Source organism: Arabidopsis lyrata (assembly GCF_000004255.2).
Source record: "Arabidopsis lyrata subsp. lyrata unplaced genomic scaffold ARALYscaffold_6, whole genome shotgun sequence".
Classification (NCBI taxonomy): Eukaryota; Viridiplantae; Streptophyta; class Magnoliopsida; order Brassicales; family Brassicaceae; genus Arabidopsis; species Arabidopsis lyrata.
Genome location: NW_003302550.1, coordinates 10,631,497 through 10,653,512, shown reverse-complemented (window position 1 = coordinate 10,653,512; position 22,016 = coordinate 10,631,497). Strand labels below are relative to the sequence as shown.

At 35.0% G+C, this 22,016-nt stretch overlaps 4 protein-coding genes and 1 long non-coding RNA gene across 5 annotated transcripts; 3 read left to right on the top strand and 2 right to left on the bottom strand.

The window, feature by feature from the left end:
- Positions 1-741: 741 nt before the first annotated feature.
- Positions 742-2,362, top strand: LOC9310262 (probable 6-phosphogluconolactonase 5, chloroplastic). The gene is made up of 3 exons (XM_021023133.1): positions 742-1,240; positions 1,459-1,594; positions 1,740-2,362. The coding sequence occupies exons 1-3, from the start codon at positions 852-854 to the stop codon at positions 2,196-2,198; spliced, it is 984 nt and encodes a 327-aa protein (XP_020878792.1). The 5' UTR covers positions 742-851; the 3' UTR covers positions 2,199-2,362.
- Positions 2,363-3,105: 743 nt separating this feature from the next.
- On the top strand, positions 3,106-6,250 carry LOC9308182 (GTPase-activating protein GYP7). The gene is made up of 5 exons (XM_021022715.1): positions 3,106-3,609; positions 4,028-4,163; positions 4,254-4,303; positions 4,525-4,578; positions 4,668-6,250. The coding sequence occupies exons 1-5, from the start codon at positions 3,473-3,475 to the stop codon at positions 5,875-5,877; spliced, it is 1,587 nt and encodes a 528-aa protein (XP_020878374.1). The 5' UTR covers positions 3,106-3,472; the 3' UTR covers positions 5,878-6,250.
- On the bottom strand, positions 6,174-9,353 carry LOC9310261 (metal-nicotianamine transporter YSL2). The gene is made up of 8 exons (XM_021022714.1): positions 9,100-9,353; positions 8,656-9,028; positions 8,305-8,477; positions 8,122-8,219; positions 7,888-8,022; positions 7,596-7,785; positions 7,389-7,506; positions 6,174-7,303 (listed from the first exon to the last, which is right to left on the bottom strand). The coding sequence occupies exons 2-8, from the start codon at positions 8,993-8,995 to the stop codon at positions 6,363-6,365; spliced, it is 1,995 nt and encodes a 664-aa protein (XP_020878373.1). The 5' UTR covers positions 8,996-9,028; positions 9,100-9,353; the 3' UTR covers positions 6,174-6,362.
- Positions 9,354-10,053: 700 nt separating this feature from the next.
- Positions 10,054-10,603, top strand: LOC110227907. The gene is made up of 2 exons (XR_002331569.1): positions 10,054-10,182; positions 10,298-10,603. It is a non-coding gene; the product is annotated as an uncharacterized LOC110227907 (long non-coding RNA).
- Positions 10,604-17,335: 6,732 nt separating this feature from the next.
- Positions 17,336-17,961, bottom strand: LOC9310260. The gene has a single exon (XM_002872065.2). It carries the CDS (start codon positions 17,927-17,929, stop codon positions 17,336-17,338), a length of 594 nt encoding a protein of 197 aa, XP_002872111.1. The 5' UTR covers positions 17,930-17,961.
- Positions 17,962-22,016: the final 4,055 nt, after the last annotated feature.

The following is a 22,016-nucleotide window of genomic DNA, read 5'->3' as shown; positions in this document are numbered from 1 at the left end:
GGTGAGTGTGGACTATCAACGGCATCAAAGTCAGAAACGGAGTTGATCGGAACAACATGAGCTGGATCTGACGAAATCGCAGAAGTTGAGCTCATCGGAGCTTTGGATTTCGATCCAGAACCTCCAGCAGCTGTGGATCTACCCAGTCGACGAGTAGATTTACGGATCGGAACTCCCATCTTCGAACCAGTCATTCACACCAAAATCACCAAAAAAAAAAAAATCGAAAGAGGAAAATCAGATGGAAACGCAACTAAGCGTATATCTCTGATACCATATTAGTGAAACAGAACGAACAGAATCGATGGTCTTGCAGAGAGGTGATGGAGAGAAACGAGGAAGAAGATGATGATGATTAAAATGATTCTGTCATTATTCTTCAATGATAGGTACAAACGTTATATACAGTTTAAGGAAGGTATCCGGTACAAACCGGTTATATACAAAGCCTATCTAAACCATACTAAACCATTTACACATCTAATAATTTACCTAAAAGCTCGGATATTTATCCGAAAACCTGAGAATTTATCCGAACATTTATATAGCGGGTATTTACCGGTTCAGAAAATCTATACCCGAATCGATCGGAACGCGAAAGGATCCAAACCGAAACCGAACCGATTTTTTTTATTTATCCTATTAGATTTTAAACTCCTCTATCCGAAAAACATGTACCCGATCAGATTTTAGCCGAGTATCCGAATGCCCCAGTCAGACCAGAGAGTACACAACTAACAAAACAGGTTTGGTCGGAGAAGGCTTATGAATCCACTTGTCCTCCTCTCATACTCTACAAAGTCAAAGTTGTTCACTTTCCCCTATAAAAACGCTCTCTTTAACTTTTTTCAATGGCTTCTTCTTCTTCTTCTTGTTTCCTTCGCTCGATTCTCTTCTCTTCTCCCACTAACCTCCGTTCAAACTACCCTCTCTCCACTTTCTTCCCCAAGAATCATCTCACTTGCTCTCCTTCCACTTCTCCTCGTTTCGAATCGTTCTCGGTTTCATCGATCGAAACTGGATCTAGCAAGAGAGTATCCGATACTCGGATAAAAGTGAAGAGCATGGCTACGACGGATATAGGCAAGGAGGAGAAGAAAAGAGTTGAGATTTACGATCTTGAGGAGAATTTGGCGATTGATTTGGCTAAATTCACTGCTAATCTCTCCGATAAGTTTTGTAAAGAGAGAGGTGCTTTCACTGTCGTTGTCTCCGGTGGCTCTCTCATCAAATCTCTCCGGTGAGATATTTAGATTTCAGATTTGGCTTTGTGAAAATTTACTAGATATATGATTTGGATTTCGGGGTTGTTGCAAAGTCTTGATTTAGGGTTTAGCATCTGCGAATTCGAGATTTGAATTTGGCTTGTGTAATCTTTGGTAGTTATGGCTAATCAAGAACATAGCTTTTCACATTTTTGACACATTTTTCTTGATAATGTTTTCTTCAAATTTGCAGGAAACTAGTAGAATCTCCTTATGTTGACTCTATAGATTGGGCAAGATGGCATTTTTTCTGGGTCGACGAGCGGGTTGTTCCCAAGAATCACGAGGATAGCAACTACAAACTCGCTTATGATAGTTTCCTGTCCAAGGTATTGATTAAACACATTCTGTCTCACCATTGTTGGTCTCACTTGATCAATCAATGCAGGTTTCTTGAAACATCTGCGTTACTAGTTATTATAGTCATCTTTGTTTCCTTCAATTCTTTTTCATAGTCTAATGATTTCTCTTTAGGTTCCAATTCCGCCTGGAAATGTATATGCAATCAACGAATCCCTCTCTGCTGAGGCTGCAGCGGATGATTACGAGACCTGCCTCAAACATTTGGTCAAGACCAACATTCTACGCGTATCTGAATCAACTGGCTTCCCCAAATTTGATCTCATGTTTCTAGGTATGGGTCCTGATGGCCATGTGGCATCCTTATTCCCAGGACATGGTCTCTGCAACGAGAGCAAGAAATGGGTAGTTTCAATCTCCGACTCTCCAAAACCGCCGTCTGAAAGAATCACCTTCACATTCCCGGTCATCAACTCATCTGCACATGTAGCTCTAGTCGTTTGCGGTTCAGGAAAAGCCGAAGCTGTGCAGGCAGCTTTAAAGAAGACTGGGGATGTACCACCTGCTGGTTCCGTTTCTGCTGAAGACGAGCTGGTTTGGTTCCTGGATAAACCAGCCTCTTCCAAGCTCTAAAGCAGTGATATGCTTCCATTCCCGTGAACTTACCAATGTGACTAGTCCAGTTTGGTTTTTGGATTTTTACTCGCCGGTTCTTTCCATTTATGTTTTGGGAAGAGACTGTTGTAATAAAAGCGTACTTGACATGGAAATAATGAATCAAATTATGGTTTCTCTAATTTGTTTTTGTATTTTGGTTCAAGTCTATCGGAACCAACATTCTCTCCAATGGTTGTTTTGACTATCGGCTATGAATAGTTGCGTTGTATGCTCCGGACCGGACTAAAGTCGGACCAGTCCGCATTTAATTCATCATTTGACCACTGCAGACTAATATGCACAATTGCGGACTAAAAATTTCCATATTAGTATTCACTTGAGCATAAAACTCCATATCATCATAAATTCACTGATGTTCTGTTTTTTCATTCCACTTACCAAAAGCTCCATAGTCCATACTATAGTCCGAACCACAACGTATGAGCCAACCATTGGTTTAGTTTGTGTAGCCGAGATTTGAGAGTTACAAAAAGATGGTACATGTAGTTGCAGTGAGTGAGAGGAGATATATTTCCTAAAGTTAAACATGTATCAATTATAACAGAACTAGAAATAAATAGAATGGTTGTTGAAGTGAGATCTGATTCATCTGAATGAGGAATAAATGGTATCTGATTCATATTATTAGATTTGTTGATATAGTTGGAAACATATATGGTAATAGATCGACCTTAATTTTCCATTATTTGTGTGGTTTCACATTATTTTACATGACTCTAGTTTATATATCTAGTAATAAATAAACCAAATATCTTTAGATACTATATTAAATTTATGTGATTTCATCTAAATATGTGAAAATTCGTATTTAAAAGAATCAAAAAGGAAAATAAATGTGAGAAAGATAAGGGTAGATAAATAAATAAGAAAAGTAAAAGGACTAAAAGTGTAAATATCGGGTATTTGGCTACGTGGTGGTGGTGGGGTACTGTAACGAACTTTTATAAAAAGCCAAAGGAAGAGGCTTTAATGGCTCCAATGACCTTCTCTTTACTCTGATTTTGACTTCTCTTTCAGATTCTAGAGAGAGAGAGAGAAGGAAAAATCCCAACTTTCTACAAAGAAGCGGAAGCTAGTTTCTTCAACGACGCGGCTAAGACGGAGAAGGAGGAGGAGGTCGTATGGTTTTCGCCGGAGTTTTGGATCAAATCTGTTACCGATTTGTACGGACATTTTCAGATTTTTGGACCTTTAAATTGGGGATAGAGAGATAAGGAGACTGGGTTTCGATGAAAGCTCTTAGAAGAATTCAAACGAGGTCTTCGTTTCCTAATCCTTCTTCTCCGTCATCTCCGTGGACTCATTTGCGTTCTGCTTTCGTCATTGTTACTTCTTCTTCTCCTGCTTCTTGTTCTTCTTCTGATCCGTGAGTCTCTTTTGATCTATCCCTCTCTTTATCATTCTCAGTTTCTAGATTATTTGATTTGGCATGTGTAATGTGTTTTTGGTAAATTGCTTCAAAGGTTTAATCTTTATTACAGGATCATTGATTGGATTTGTTTTTACTTTTGTCCTAATTGACCCTTTACTTAGTTTCCATAAATAGGATCAACATATCTTTGGATATCTCCTTTTACTAGAAAGAAATTAAAATGCTTTCAGTATCATTTTAGCTGAAGTTAAATCAATGCTTATGTAATTTGCTAGTGTTAAGTTTGTCTTTGAGGTTTTGAAGTGTAGTGTTGTTCTATTGACTTATCTTGTTTGTGATTTATGGTTTCTTTTGTATCAGAACAAGCATGAATTTATTCTGAAACAATCTCAATTTTCTGTTTTTTGTTCAGGCATAGGCTAAAATCGCCATGGTCCCGAAGAAAACGAAAGAAACCCCTCACACTTCGCCGGTGGAGAAGGTTTTTCACTCCCGAGGGTAGACTTCGGAATGGAGGAGTAGATTTATTGAAGAAAGTCCGGAGTAGAGTGAGTCAAAGCTTCACAGCTTTATGAAATTGTTAGTGTGTTCTACAAATGTTTGGGAATATTCATTTTTTGTTTTGTGTTTTTGTGTAGGGCATTGATCCTAGCATTCGTTCGGAGGTTTGGCCATTTCTTCTTGGAGTGTAAGTATACTTCTAAACTCTATTAGTTGCAACAATGCACTTATGGCAGTTCATATTTTATATAATGAAATCTCTATCGAGTTGCTTGTCATGTCTTGTTATACAGCTCATGGTTCCTAATATGTCGCATTTATGTCGCAACAGACTTCTATACTCACAGAACCATAGTGTTCTTGCTTTGTTTTCCTCACCTTTGTTTATTTTTCTTCTCTACAAAACAGGTGTGATTTGAATAGTTCCGAAGAAGAGAGAGGTGCTACAAGAACTTGGAGAAGGTGAGAAAAAATATGAATCACCGCTCAGAGGATCTTCTTATATCTTTTGTTCTTTTGTGACTTGATTTTACTTAACCTTACAATTGCAGAAAAGTGTATGAGAGACTACGCAGGCAGTGCAAAAGGCTACAAAGACAAGACAGTGCAACTTTTAAGTTAAACAAGATCAATAAAACTACTCAAGATGAGCATGATAGTTGGTCTCTTGCACAAGACTCTGACAGTTCATGTTCTGGTGATGCTTGCAGCGCCCACGAGTCTCTTACTAGCGACAAAGACAACACGGAAGATATTGGCTACATGAGTGATGTCTCATGTACGCTTGACAGAGACTACTCTGGTTCCAGACACCTGAATTCTGAGTCCTCAGATTCAGATTCATCTGATGAGAATGATTCTGTTCAGGTCGCTCCTTCTTCTGAAGGGAGGGATGAACATAGTACTTCTCCATCCAGCATATATATTTCTCGTACCAAAGAGGATTTTGTGACCTGGCAGCGTATTATCCGTCTTGACGCTCTTCGTGCCGATACAGAGTGGACTCCATATTCCTCATCCCAAGCTATGGTGTCAGAGAATAGGGCACGCCGTGCTGCTGAAGCAGTTGTTTTAAAGGATTACAGTCATTTGGAACCTTCGAAAGTCTTTCACGCTGCACGGCTTGTTGCTGTTCTTGAAGCCTATGCCTTATATGATCCTGAAATTGGCTATTGCCAAGGAATGAGTGATCTTCTCTCCCCTGTACTCTCTGTCATACCTGATGACTACGAGGCATTTTGGTGTTTTGTTGGGTTCATGAAGAAAGCACGTCAGAATTTCAGACTCGATGAGGTTGGGATCACAAGGCAACTCAACATAGTATCAAAGATTATCAAATCCAAAGACTCACAGCTCTACAAGCATCTTGAGAAAGTCAAGGCGGAAGACTGTTTCTTTGTTTACAGAATGGTTCTTGTGATGTTTAGAAGAGAGCTGACTCTGGAGCAAACACTGTCTCTCTGGGAAGTGATTTGGGCAGACCAAGCTGCAGTAAGAGCTGGCATGGGGAAATCTTCCTGGAGCCGTCGAATAAAGCAGCGGGCTCCTCCCACAGAGGATTTGTTGCTGTACGTGGTAGCTGCTTCTGTGTTGCAAAGGAGGAAAGTCATAATAGAGAAGTACAATAGCATGGAGGAGATTCTCCGGGAGTGCCACAATATGGTAGGGAAACTAGACGTGTGGAAGCTATTAGACGATGCACACGACCTTATTGTCACCCTCCACGCCAAGATCGAACATTCGAATCCCATAATCGTTTAATGTGTTATGGCTGTTTATCAAGATTTGCCATCTGGTATCAGAACTGCCTGCAGGTTCTTGTATTTGCGCAACGTGAATGTGGGTTCATGCCAAGCCAGTCAGAGGTTTGGAACAGGATCGAAACCCAGGATTTGATATACTGCTATCTAAATCCCGATGTAACATATAACAAGGCCAGTATCAAGATAGGCATGATTTGTGTGGTGTGTTGTGAAACTTTCAGAGGTGAGTTTCTCTGCCTCCATTTTCAATTTTGTATATGAAACAATTTTTTTGTGCCGGGAAAGAGAATCTTCCGCCGGTAAAAGAATAAACCAACTCTTTCTGTTCATTCTTATTCCAAAATTATTAATATCATATCATATACGACATATGTATATGCGGTTTAATCCCTCTTTAACTGTCTACTCCTAACCTAACCACATCTAGTATACATTCATTCCTCCGGCAATAAGTTCGGGTTTTGTCTGAAAATTCTCTCCGCCTTAATGAGCCGCAGTGAAGTTCATACAGATAGGAGGTCTAACCTTAGCCAGAGCCAGCAAAGAAGAAGGCAGAATCCAGAGACCATCTCCACATATCAAACCTGATGCAACAGCCGGAACCATCACATCTGCCTTCTTACGGTTCACCTTCTGCCAAACGAATACCACAACACTCCCAATACACATATCGATTGCAAACGACCCACCCACCAGGAACGGTACAGCCATTGCCATCGGGAGTGGGATCCACTTCCCCGGCCTATCTGGCAACAGGTCTCTTGCCAGGTTGGCAACAACCGCAAAGGCAAAGAATCCGTAGCAAAGCTCCAGGCAATGCTGGGGAAGAGCCGAGAGACCTTGAACACCGATAATGGCCATGTTTCTGTAAATCATAGCATAAGGAGCCTTGTATTCACCATTTTGGTTTCCAACATCAAACGCCTTGTAGAAGAGGAAGAAGGTGAGTGGTGCGACCACGCAGCCTATCGCTGTCCCGATGGCTTGTGCAACAAGCATCGAGCGGGGCGAGGTCTGCGTTAGATGTCCCGTCTTGAAATCATGCATCAGGTCAGCCGAGACAGAGACAATTGATTTGATAAGACCACAAGCAACCATCCCAGCCACCACTCCATCGTTTTTTCCTGCCAGTGCTGCCATCACAAAGAGCGCTGCTTTACCGTAGTTGTAAGCCATGTTCATATCCGTTAACCCGGCTCCATACGCGTTACAGAAGCTGAGGGACGGGGCAAGGAGGTAAGCTACGAGGACGAAGTACCATTTCAACTGAGGGAACATCAGAGGGATCGCAATGATGGAGACAAGGGAGAAGAATACGTATCCTACACAAGCCATCCATAGCGGAATGCTCTCTCGAACGAACACTTCATTCTCTCGTTTCAGGTTATCGGATTCTTTTTTGCCATCTTCTGGAACTTCTACCACTGCAATCAATCAGTCAATTGGTTATTACTTTGACATCGAAACAAATGCAAGACACGGTTAGCTAGATCTTTCCTCATAACTTACATGTGCTGATGCTGTTGGTTTTGGAGAGTCTTGAGTGGAAGCTTCTTCCAGTGAAGAAAAGTATCTTGAGGAAGTTATAAAGTCCATCTCCTAAGATCAATGCAATGCATATAAATACCTAATAACACCACAAAAGGAAACATATCGCATCATTTTGCTTCCACAGCTCGCAATTCATAAAATATATAAAACTAATATGAATCAAACCTTGTAGCCATTTAAGCCCTGCATGCTAGTCTTTTCCAATGTTGCAGGGAACCATTCGCCTTTAAGCCGGGCTATGAGAGGCCACATGATTCCCCACGAGAGGATGGCACCGAAGAGCAACGATAGATTCACCAAATGCGAACAAATCATCCCAGCTCCAACATATGTCATACTGAAGTCAAAGTAGAATCTGCATCCCACAAAGAGATAAAGCTTCTTCAATCAAAACATGTTTAAACATAAGAAGCAAAAAAAATTCGAAAGGTTATAAGAAATAACAGAGGAAACTCACGATTTTTCCAAAGCTTGTAACCCAAATGTAGGGAACTGAGAGAATCCGCATTTGTCACCACCTGAATAAAACCATCCAAAGAATGCCCAAAAGAAACTCAAACCAAACGATTTTATAAACCCGCGAATCTGTTTCCTGTATCAAAAACGACGAAAAATATCGATATATATCCCAATTCGATTCATGAACAAGAAAAGAAAAACAAGATTCAACAAGAACATATGTATAACATACTTGGCTGTCTTATTTCCTTTGCTAGTATGAAATCCATTTATAAGAACAGCTGTTGCTGTTCCACTCGGATACGTTAGCTTGTAGTCTATAATCATCACCTGAAATTTACATAATTCATTCTCAAAATTCACACCATTGAAATCAAAAATTTACTCTGTTTCATAATTTGCTAAAAATCATTACCTTTCGAAGAGGTACCAATACAACTAGTCCAATGAAACTAGTGACAAAGAGGAATGATGTCATCCATCCAACACCAGGCTCTTTTATACCACGAGGATTGTTTCCTTCAGTGTTCACTCCCGTAAGCTCGTAAGTTCGTCTATTCAAACCCAACAAATACGATGCAAATCCACCTGCATTATGGAAAATTCATCGATTTTCTTATTCTTGTATAAGTAAAACCTTAATAACCATTCCTCTGTGTGCACACTCTGCATGTAGGTCACTTAGTAAGGCATGCTCTGGCCCGATTCGTCGAGGCCTCGAGGTTTGGCGAAACTAATAAAGACATGGTTTGTTTATAGAAACTACCTGCAAGGGAGATGCTGTAACAAGCAACAGCACAAGTCTGAGCAATAGTGTTCTCTTGCCGTGTGAAAGGCGTCGTGGCGATTCCGGCTTTTTGAAGAACTTTGGTCCAAGATTTGAGAAAGACGAAAGCCAAGAGAGCTGATGAGATGTTTAGATTCGGTACGAGTCCTGTCGTTAGATTCAGCTTCAGACAGATCACACTGTAGACAATCCCTATCAATAAACTCGCGACGATGGCTCGAACCGTGATCTGTTTCCTCCATGGCGGTGGTTTTCTCGAATCGATAAACTCGTCTTCTTGAAATTGGTTCTGTTCTCTCTCAACCCTCTCGTTCTCCATTTGTGGAAAAAAATCTCAATAACCTAGAGATCTCTGGAATTCAAGAAAATGAAATTGTAATCTTGATCGGTGTGATAAATTCGTATTAAATAAAATAAGCTCACCTGCCACAAATCGTTAGGTTGCTTCTCGTACACGGAAACAATGTTTTGATCCGGCAATTCGTGGAAAAGATGCCAATCTGAGAATCGAATGATTCGCAGACTCGAGGTTTGGCGTAAGATGGAAGAAGAAGAAGAAGAAGAAGCAGAGAGAATTCGCATATTAGTGATGTTGAATTGAGATAAAATTTTATAGAAGAAGAGAAATGAATGAAGAGAGAGAGAAAGTGTACTGCACAGAAGTACAAATTAGGGTTTGCATATTATGGAAAGTACATATTTTGTGATTCAGATTCAACCAAATATGGAAGGAACACGCGTTTTACAGTTAAAAGACAGAGCAAGGAGATATATGGTTGTTGGTCTGAAACTCACTAACCGTGCAATTTTTTTATTTTATTCTAATATATGAGAGAATTAAAAAAGAATAATAAGAAGATGGTAGTACGAATTTTGAAAAAGTTGATTTTGGTGTAATTATAAAAATAGGGAAAAAATGGAGTCCCTTGGAAGTGTCGATAGTAAAACAAACCCCACAAAGAGAAAGAGCACTGACTTTTGAAAAAGAGTGGGTTTTGTTGAGTTTGGTGTATACGTTTGACTTCAGTTACTACCTGATGTGTCCCAATTTTTGATGTGTTGTCAGCTTCTGTTCTCATAATATTAATATTTTGAACCATATTCTGTTAAAAATATTCCATCCATTTTGTATAACAAAAACACTATTGCTTTAAGAAGATATATATGAATATATCAAAGTGACTTACATTGTTATAGTACAACAACAGTATTTATATCAAAGTGGCTTACATTGTTAGGCCATCTGCATTGGCAGATCATGGGCCATGCGCTTAGGAATATAAAAATTGAGAAAAAATGAATAGTGGGTTTGGATCAGAGGGAAGTGATCTCGCCCGAGATTTGTTTTAAGCCTTGTTTCTGGCCTACGTGTCAGCCCGTGATTGGATCCGCTTTTTTGCAAAGGAGAAAACATTTTCATTTCTCCAAAAATCGAAATCGCGACTAGGGTCCTTCTTCCTCTCCAAAGCGGCGATAGCTTCCTGGTCATCATCTTCTCCGATTAAGGTGTGTTTTCCGGCCATTAAAACACCAAAATCGAGATCTCTTCCATGTAGAAATCGATCTGTACATAGTTTTGTGAATTTCATCCGTTAAAAATGTCTTCTTTGTCGATTCATAGGTCCGGCGATTTGAAGTCGAAGTCGAAATCCTTTCCTTACGCCTTTGTATCCTCGTCTCCTCTGTCTCCCAAATCTCATCTCCGGCGAAATAGACAAGGTAGTCCCCTCGTGTCCTCTCTCAGTTATGTTTCATCGATTTTGGGTCTTGAAATCTGTGAATTAGGTTTGGGTTTAGTATAAATGTTATAGGGTTTCATCTAATCTGTCAATTAAAGGTTTGGATTGGTCTCGGATGTTTGATTGGTTTATGTCTTGCAATTTGTGATTGTCTTGCAATTTGGATAATGATCTCTGTTTCCACTTGAGTTGTGATGGTCTTGCAATTTGGATAATGATCCCTGTTTCCACTTGAGTTGTGATGGTCTTGCAATTTTAAAACTGATTTATATGAAACATAACCCTTAATGCTTTAACAAAACTGAATTGCTAGATGATATGAATTCTTAGGATATTCTAGTTGAGTTCAATGCGTTAACACAACCAAACTTTTTTGGTTTACTTATAAAAAACACTCAATGACCTTCATTTACTTCTGAAGTGACTGAAGTAGGTAATGGTTATTTAGAATTAAAAGTCTTTAACAACACTACACTTTAATGAACTTCTTAACTTCTCTATATTACATCCAAGCCAATACTAAATCTCTCATACCTTTTACTTCTCTGATCCAATAATCTCTGTTCAAGCAGATAATCTCTCTTCTAGCCAATAATCTCTCTTCCTCTGAATGCTATGGAACCAAATAATACTCCAAATAATAGTCTGTCTCAATCCTACTTCAGCCTTCTTAACTTCCCATATGATGGCTTTGATCGCAATGCAAACATTGGTTCCTCCCAAATCCCTCCTTTTAGTTCACAAACTAGTTCACAGCCGAGTCAACCTCCTAGTCAACCAGAAGAGACAGCAGAACAACGTAGGGAGAGAAGGATATGGTCCACACAAGATGACTTAGTCTTAATAAGCGGCTGGTTAAACACCTCTAAAGATTCAATAGTTGGGAATGATCAAAAGGGAGGGTCCTTTTGGAAGCGGATAGGAGATTATTACGCATCAAGTACTCATGTACTTGGTGGTGATGAGCCAAGATAGACGCCCTGATCTTTGTAGACAAAGATGGCAAAAAATCAGTAGAGTAGTGAGCAGGTTCTGTGGAACTTATGCAGAGGCATATGATGAGAAAGCTAGTGGCATGAATGAAGAGGATATTCTGCATAATGCTCACCAAATCTACACTAATATTTACAAGAAGAAGTTTGCTTTGGAGTATGCTTGGAATGTTCTTCGCTATGAACAAAAATGGCTAAACCTGGAGGCTATGAACCCCACTCCTAATAAGTTAACCAGTTCTAACAAACGCAAAGCCAATGATGCTGCACCATCTTTAGGCTCTGTAGTAGGTGAGCACGAGAGTAGGCCTCCTGGCATAAAGGAAATGAAAAAATTAAGGAAGACCAAAGGTAAAGAGAAGGCCTCAGCATCGGCTGCACCATCTGCTGCATCTGCTTCACCATCTGCTGAGTTTAGTAAAATGTTTGAGCTAAAACTGAAGGATTTGGAGGGAATGAAAGAACTCCAAAAGCTGTCCATTCTTGACAGTCTAATTGCCAAGAAAGAAAATTTGGATGAAGAAGACAAAGTTGTAAAGAAGAAGCTAGTTGCTGAACTTTTTTTAACTTAGAATAAACACTAGATGATAAGTCTGTTTGTCTTATGTTTGTTTTAACTATGTTTGTCTTTTGTTTTTAATGTGTTTATGAATCAGATATGTAATCAGCTATGTTAAACTTGTTCTCTTATGTTTTTAATGAATCGGCTATGTTTGATGAATTAGGTAAACAGCCCATTAAACTACAACCACAAGCTGTGAAGAGGAGTCTGTGGAGCTGTTGGTGAAACTGGAGAGGCTTGTTATTGAGTTAGGTTTGAAGAAACCATTGCTCAACTTGTGCATCAGCTAATGTATGATTGTCGGCAGAGTTTGGTTTTTTGGATTGTAGTTTTAAAGACAGAGGCACGTGAATTTTTTTTTATGTTTTGTAAAAGGAAAATTGACAGGGTCACAGGTTTCGTTTGTAAGAAAGACCAAAGTTCACATGTGTTTGTCTTGGGGTATCAACTTGACGTTTTTTTATGTATCAAAGGCCTTGTAGACCAAACTTGCAACTCTCTATATATATGTCAGACGAGCAGGAGAACATATTTCATCAAACACAAATCACTTCTCTCTTAAACAAAAAACATACAATTCTCTTAACTCTCTATCTAGTTCATAAACTAGTTATTGCTTGTTTATTCTCTTGTATTAATTTGATTTCTTCATCTTATTAATACATAGCTTTTATGGCTTCTTCTTCCAATAATTTTCACTACCATTATGATCCGAATAATGATAGTTTTAACCAATTTTTTCAAAATCAATTTCATAATCAATTTCAAGCTGCTGAAGAGGAAATTCCGGCGGAAGATGAAATTCCGGTCGAGAGGAAGAAACGTACGTATATCGATAGAAAACGGGAAGAAGGGCATGAACGTTTGTGGAACGATTATTTTAGTGATAATCCAACTTTTTTGGATTATCAATTCCGCAGACGGTTTCGAATGAACAAGTCATTGTTCTTGCGTATTGTGAATCGTCTCAGTGAAAAGCTTCCATATTTTCAACCAAAAAAGGATGCAAGGTTCCGAAATGGTGTATCACCGCTACAACAATGTACTGCAGCAATTCGGCTATTAGCATATGGGACCAGTTCGGACTCGGTTGACGAATATTTACGTATTGGTGAATCGACTGCTCGTGAATGTTTGGAACATTTTGTCGTCGGAATAGTTGACTTGTTTGGCACAGAATACCTACGGCGACCCACACTAGAGGATCTCCGAAGGCTACTCTTTTATGGAGAAAAGCGAGGTTTTCCCGGGATGGTTGGCAGCATCGACTGTATGCATTGGAAGTGGAAGAATTGTCCAACTGCTTGGAAAGGAATGTATTCACGAGGCACCAGTAAACCAACAATTGTTTTGGAGGCGGTAGCTTCACAAGATCTCTGGATATGGCACGCATTTTTTGGAGCGCCAGGTACTAGTAACGATTTAAATGTTCTTGATCAATCTCCAGTTTTTAATGACATTATTTACGGTCGAGCTCCCGAAGTGACGTACTATGTCAACGGAAGGGAGTATAATTTGGCTTACTATCTGACGGATGGCATTTACCCCAAATGGGCGACATTTGTTAAATCCATCCCAAAACCACAACACCCGGAACATAGTTTGTTTGCTGAACGTCAAGAAGGTGCACGAAGAGATGTTGAGCGTGCATTCATGGAGTCCTGCAATCTAGATTCGCCATGATTAAAAATCCATCTCTTTTATGGCCGAAAGGTAAAATAGCATATATTATGAGAGCTTGTCTCATACTCCATAATATGATTGTCGAAGATGAGCGAGATTCATACACTCTTTATGACGAAAATGAATTCCGACAAGACGATGAAACCGAAATACCTCGGGATCTTACGTTTTCAGTAAATATGGCTACAAATCTTGAGGGTTTAGGTGATGGGCATACAAGAATTCGTGATAGACAAGCACATCACCAATTAAAAGAGGACTTGATTCAACATATTTGGAATAAATTTGGATAATAAACTATGTATTAATTAGATAAAATGTTTTTGTGCTTTTATTAAGTAATATGTTTGTTTGTTTATTGTTATTTATATTTGTAATGTTTTTTTTTCATAAATATTTAGTATTGTAATTTCACTTTTATTTTCTGTTTTTAAAGTTTGCAATTTATATGTTATTTTTAAATGTTTTAATAATTGTAATATGTTTTAAATTTTTTAGATTATTATATTATTAAATCTTAAGATCTTACACATGTTCTCCCACTAATCAACTTCTAAACAAAAGATCTAAACACATAATCTTACATTATTTTAACATTATATTTTCTCTAAGAACACCCTCACATGATCTCCCATTGATGATGCCCTTATAGTACAACAACAGTATGTAATATTTCTTTTAATTTTATAAATGGTGAATTTAATCACTGTTTGAATTAGTAGTGGAATAAATAAGATAAGAATTTTATTATAACAATGGTTTTCTGAATAAAGTTTTGTTTTTTTTTTGTCTTATTCGTATCGATTACGTAACATATAAAACTTTACGAATGAAATTTATTTTGGGAAGTATATGTTCAGAGGTAACATAAAATTATGACTTGCACACTTTACCTTCAAGTTAATTAAGTACTAACAACTACTAATATATATTCAGATGAGTACTCTACCAAATAATGTAGTAAATTAAAATTTTACTTTAAGTATCAACAAACGTATAAACCATTCCACTATTCCAGATATGGTACTCTTTTTATCGTATTGCAATATATATTAATTGTATACATATTACTTTGAAATAGAGTATATTTGTTTGTCTAGTGAACACTGAACACCCATAAAGGAGAAAGAGTGATATAGTTCACTCAGAAAGAACTGCCTAAAGTAAACTAAATGGCGGGAATAGATAAGGGCCCAATTAATAACATTTCATTTGGAGGAAATAGATAAAAGTAAACTAAGAATATCACAAAAGAAAAAGAATAACAAATGGTTAATAAGTTCAAAGGCACCATATATATTGATTTTTTTGGCCCACATTAAAAAAAAAAAAAAGAATATGTGCCCAACTAAATTTATGAGCTAAAGCTATATAAATGTATAACAAAAAAAAAAAGCAAAAATAATTATAACATTTCCAAAAAAATACAAAAACATACTATTTTCAAACTAAAAATATTGGAAACTTTTTTTGAAAAAATCTCTTTTATTTTTTATTTGGCCATTTAATATCCAATCTTTTTTTGTTAGGATAGAAATACATAGATATATACTATATTTTTACAAGATTTTACCAATGGATGGTCTAGGTCTAGTGGTCCAATGGAAGGTTTTAAAAAGCAAAAGTTGATGGATTCGAACCCACGTATATAAAACCCACACGACCACTAGACCACGACAATACATTTATAAAATAATGTAAGAACATTGTATATATAGATTCAAACATGTGGGATTCAAATTTAACATCATTAAATATTTTGTAACGTCCGTTAACGACTAAATAAGGTATTTCAAAAATGACTAAATAAGGTATTTTAACGACTAAATCGCGGGTTCGATTTCACCAATTTTCAAAAATGAAGTATTTTAAATCTAAATATATTTAAATAAGGTATTTTAATTCCAATTAAAAAATCTTGAATGGTAAATGGTAAAAAAAAATACAGTCAAACCTCTATAAATTAATACTCGATAATTAATAACTTCTATAAATTAATAAATTTTTCCGGTCCCGAGTTGGGACTAGTGTAAAAAATGACATAAATCGATAAATTAATACTCTATCTGTATCAAAAAGATTGATTTTATAGAGTTTTCACACTAATTAAGGAATACATATAATGTTTAGTTATAAACGTACTGTTTAGTCATACCAAACCATTTTTCATAGCTATTAACCAATAGTAATTCATCAAATTTTAAAATTCTCAATCAATAATTCTTGAAATTCACAATTTATTAACATTAATTGATAAAAAATTAACAGAAAATCAATTTTTTTGATACAAAAATAAAACCTCAAAAATCATTCTTTATGATATAGAGGGAGTAAGATAATAATTTTTTTGAAAATCCTATGTAAACATACGGTCCCATCAATATCATAAATTAACAATTATATAAATTTATCAATATATATAAATATTATATGTAAATATTTGTAGTGACATATGACTTTAGTATTGTTTGTTTTTCTTAAATTTGTATTAATTCTTGGTAGAGTTCATTTTTAATATTTTTACTACATCGAAAAAAGTTTGTGTTGTTTTCTAAACTTAATAATTCATTTTCCACTTGTAATTGGTTTTAGAGATTTTTTCCTAAAAATAATACAATGTTCTTTTCCGACACTCGATCAAATTTCCCGATCTTGGTCCTTTCTCGGACTCGATCGATTTCCTGATCTTTGTCCTTTCTCGGACTCGATCCATTTTCCCGATCTTGGTCCTTTCTCGGACTCGATCAATTTTTCCGATCGTTGTTTTTTCTCGGACACAATCCATTTTCCAGATCTTTGTCCTTTTTCGGACTCGATCCATTTTCCCGATCTTGGTCCATTCCTGGATTCGATCAAATGTTTCCCGTCCTAGTCCAATCCCGACTAAAATACTATTTTGACTTTGATTCAAACCGGACTCAGTCAATATTTTCCAACCTTGGTCCTTTCCGGACACAGTCATTATCTCTATCTAATGTTTTATTTTTGTTAATAGCCACGTTTACAATAATATACTGAAAAATGGCAAAAATGATCGTACGCTCCAAAATTATCCACAATACTCTTTATTTTTTCATTAAAGATTTTCAATACTCCATTTTTATCATTTTGTAAAATAAAATTTACGTGTAGTCGACGTTAATGGTGTAAGTGACGGCTGTTTGTCCTGGTACTCACTTTCTTGCACACAACAAATCTTATCTTAATAACCACATCATGCCCGCAAGGTGGTGGACGAGTGGTAGGGCGAGTCCGGAGTTGAGGGTGAAATTCCCAAACCCGGGTTCGATCTTCCTCCCTCGCTGTTATCAACACTTTGTTGGGAAGTCTGGGCTTGGGCTTCGGCCCAGGCAGTTTACCTGGTAGTCTGGTAACAGGCGATCCAGCTACCCCCGGGCATTAGTCGGAAAGCATTCCAAACTCGGTTCAGGCAGTGTGGTAGCCCATCCTTCGGGGTGGTAGTGAGTCCACTCTGTAGCACTCCGGTGCGTTCCTACCGAGGCTGACCGGATCAGCCGATCGGGTATATCAAAAAAAAAAACCACATCATGCATATAAAACTTAATGGACTGAATTCTACAAATTTCTGCAATGCTAAATTTCGTGGTTTGTTCTGTTTCAATGAAAAGATATCGAAAAATAATAAAAAAAAATAATAATTGTTGAATCGAAACGAGGTTCTCTTACAAAATATTATTTTGTTCACGGGACGTGGACGGGGTCGTACAAGGAGCAAGGATCTGGCCTGCAATGGAAGCAATCTTCACCATCAACCTCACGTAATAGTTGACTGCTACAATCGGAGTCCGGCGAAAGAAGTTAGTCCTCTTCTCACACACATCAATATACCTAAGTGCTTGATTCTGCTGTGCCTTCATCGACACGTAATCACGTTTGTTCACCGACGTATAAGCACTTTGAAGACTAGAAACCACGGCTTTGTAAGCGACCTCGCAAGCCGAGAAAACGGCTTTGTCATCAGGATCTGTAGCATTTGGGAGAAGATAGTCTTGGATTTGAGAAAGCGTCTCCGTAGCAAACGTCAGAGCTCTTTTTGTCGTCACGTTCGTTATGGTCGCGATGTTTGCGTGCGGCGAATTTAGCTGTGACGTGACAATCATTATGCAGTCATTAAAGTTCACTGTTTGGTGGCAGATTCTGTCGATTATAGACTTTGTTGGTTTGTCTGGATTCACAGTTGAGGAAAAAGGCAATTGTGAAATCAAGATCATCACAAGACTAGTGATGATCAGATTCATATTCATATAGTGAGTCATTTTGGTGTGTGATATATGCTTACGAAGACGTACATAAGCATATAAATTTATACTCAGATTACTACTATACATTACTATATAATCTAGGTATAATCTATCATTTCCTTTTTTCAATATTTGAAAAAGCTTTTTGCAACTAGGTATACATTACGGTCGATGATATTATACCAAAAACTGAAAATACGTCAACGATAATCTATTCATAAAGGAAATAAAAGGAGCAAATTTTGTAAGCCAAATCGAAATCAATTATATATATATATCTTAAAGTAAATAAAAGGAGCGAGTTTTGTAAACCAAATCGAAATCAATAACTATGTATATATATCTTAAAGGAAATAGAAGGAGCAAATTTTGGGCCTGATTGGTTGTGGCTTTAGAATCTTTCCACAGCCATATTTTTCTCTACAGCCACATGTCCACAGCAATCATGCTTTACATTTATTTTTAAAGTCTACAACCACTTTTCACTTTTTTCCTTTTTTTGGGCTGTAGAAACGTCAAAAGCCACAGACATAAGTTTTGGGCTGTAGAGTATTTTTTATTTAGTTTTTATTCAGAAAACAAATTGAGAAGAAACCCTACCTTGGAACTTATATCTTATATAATATGAGAAGGTTTTCTTCTCACTTTTCCTACCATTGCGACATTTGGCACTCTCTTTTGGTGACAAGTGTCCTCCTTCAATGCATCAATGTTTGTTTTATTTTATTTTAAATCTTTAGTTTTGAAAGTTTGTGCCTACAATTTAATTCCAAAAAATATTTCTCTTATCCTATCGGTACATTTGACATGTATTTAAACTGAAATTGTATCTAATTTATTTTACCAAAATTATTATCTACTTAAAATCACCACTTATCCTATTGGTACAATAGTATATTTTTAAAACTTCTCATAATATTAGTACATTTGGCATCTATTTTTAAATTTAATTGTTTTCCTCATTTTTCTATCTTACATAATATTTTAATATCTCCATAAAATACATTTCTAATCTTTTCTAATTTGTCTTTTTTTTTTCTTCTTTCCAATTTTACTTTTTTTTTGTTTTAATTTTTATAACACCAATTTATTCTCAAAATCACCACTTATCTTATTGGTACAATAGTACATTTTTTAAACTTCTCATAATATTAGTACATTTGGCATCTATTTTTAAATTTAATTGTTTTCCTCATTTTTCTATCTTACATAATATTTCAATATCTCCATAAAATACATTTCTATTCTTTTCTAATTTGTCTTTTTTTTTCTTCTTTCCAATTTCACTTTTTTTTTTTGTTTTAATTTTTATAACACCAATTTATTCTCAAAATCACCACTTATCCTATTGGTACAATAGTACATTTTTTAAACTTCTCATAATATTAGTACATTTGGCATCTATTTTAAAATTAATTGTTTTCCTTATTTTTCTATCTTACATAATATTTTAATATCTCCATAAAATACATTTTTAATCTTTTATAATTTGTCTTTTTTTTCTTCTTTCCAATTTCACTTTTTTTTGTTTTAATTTTTATAACACCAATTTATTCTCACATGTTACAACTCCAAGTTGGAGAATTTATTTACAATTTTTATTACACAATACATTTAATGTATTTATATAGTATAATATAATTTACAGGAATTATTAAATTTAATATGTCATCCCATATATTGTTTTATAAATGTCTCAGTAAATGAAATTCTAACTTATGTAATAGTCAATGTAATTTTAATAAAGAAATATAGTAACATGCATTATATTAATGTATTGCTCCATGTGTTACGCCTTTTCTCAAAATAAATGTTTGTGAAGAGTTTTCTTCTCTAGTAACGCTTTTCATGTGGCTTCTAATACCGAAATATATTAGTGTTTTTTTTTTGTTCTGGAATTAGTTACCCAAAGTAAAACCCACAAATGAACTTATTAAAACATATGTAACGTCAAACAACTCTAATTGATGCATTAGGCTAACAGATAACCACAATAACTCCAATTAATTCAAAACATTAAATCCAATTAATTCTTGTATATATTACCCACATGTGAAGCTAAAAAAAACTCTACAAGAGTTTTTGCTTTTTCCAGTCCGTTCTTTTATTTTTATTGACTTTTAGTTGCTTTCTCTTTATTTCAGGCTATCATCCACATAATAAAAATATCTACAAAAGTTTTCTCATTTGGTGTTCAAGTTAATTAGGTTTGTGATTTCATATGGTGTTCAAGTTAGCTTCACCAACACCATTAGTTCTACATAAAAGTGTTCTATTTTTAAGTTCTATTTTTAATTGTTTCTCTATTTTTCAACTCACCAATAAGATTTATATACATACATTGAGAATATTTATATCTATTATTATGGTCAGTTAAAGTGTAATTATAAATTTAAGTATTAAGATAAATGACAGTACATTATATTTATTAAATTTTCTTACTCTTATGATCTATATGTATTCATAAATTTGAAAACCATAAGTTTGTTAAAAAAATTATGATATAAATTGAAAAACCATTTATGTAATTATTCTCAACATCACTTATCAAAAAGTTAAGAGTTTGTTTTCTTTTTTTTTTTTAATACGTAAAGTTGTTTCAAGATGATTTTGTTATTGAATACGTAAAACTAATGGGACCATGAGTCAAAAAAAAAAAATCAAATAGTTTATGCCATTCTTTGTTTCTTTTACATAATTACTCAACGTTTGAGAGGAATCGACGTTTGAGTTTCGTATATCTCGAATAAATAGTTTTCTGATTTTTAATATTGTATAATATTTGACTTGATTATGTTTTGAATTCAATTTTTTTTAGTTAATCATACAAATTAAGTAAGAAATAAAGATCATATGAAAGAATATAAAATTTGTATTTATTTTTATAAAAGATTCCATAAAACCAACCCAATGAAATTCAACCAAAAAATTTAAAAAGTTCCACCAAAGGTTTTTTTTTTTTATGTATGCTCATGGGATTTTTGAAAAGAATTATGTTTGATAAGGGTAATTGCATAGAATATCATAATTAGCTTATTCAGTTAAAATCTAACATGTCATTAAAGTATTTAGGTAAACGGCATTACATTATATTTATTAAAGTTTTTTTCTCTTATGACCTACATATATATATATATATATATATATATATATATATATATATATATATATACAGTAAAACCTCTATAAATTAATACTCTATAAATTAATAACCTCTCTAAATTAATAAATTCTTCCGGTCCCGAGTTGGGACCAGTGTAAAATATGACATAAATCGATAAATTAATAAGATAATAATTTTTTTGAAAATCTCATGTAAACATATGGTCCCATCTATATCATAAATTAATAATTGTATAAACTTATTAATATATATATATATATATATATATGTATATTTAACTTAATATATATATGATATAAATTTATATATGTTATATATGAATTACTATGATATATATTTAAAATATTATATGTAAAATATGACTCTATTATTCGGAAAAAAATTTGTATTATCTTTTAAACTTAATAACTGTTTTTCTACTTGTAATTGGTTTTAAAAAGATATTGCTTATATAAAAAAAATTTATTTTTAGATAGAAATTTTTTAAGAAATAAAAAAATTAGTAAAATCTCTCTATAAATTAATAATTATTAATTTATCGATAAATTAATACCTCTCTAAATTAATAAAATTTCATAGTCCCAACATTATTTATTTATAGAGGTTTTACTGTATATATATTAAAACTGAACTAAATTTTTTTAATATAAACTTTTAAAAATAAAATTTTTATTATATCATCTAAAATCATTTTCCTAAATTAAATATGATTATAATTAAGTGTAACATATATTATAATCGGCATCAGAGTTCTGCAAACGGGGAATGAAACTAAACGAAATAACATCAAAGGTATAAGATAAAATCAGGATATCAAAGAGAATCCCATAAAGCTCCTTGTGCTGAAGCTCTGATTTTAAAGCTTTGACTAGCTGTGCTTAGTCAGAAGCGAGAAAGAGATGTGAAAACCCCAAATTAACATATATAAAATATGTGTCCTCCTTCAATGCATCAATGTTTGTTTTATTTTATTTAAAT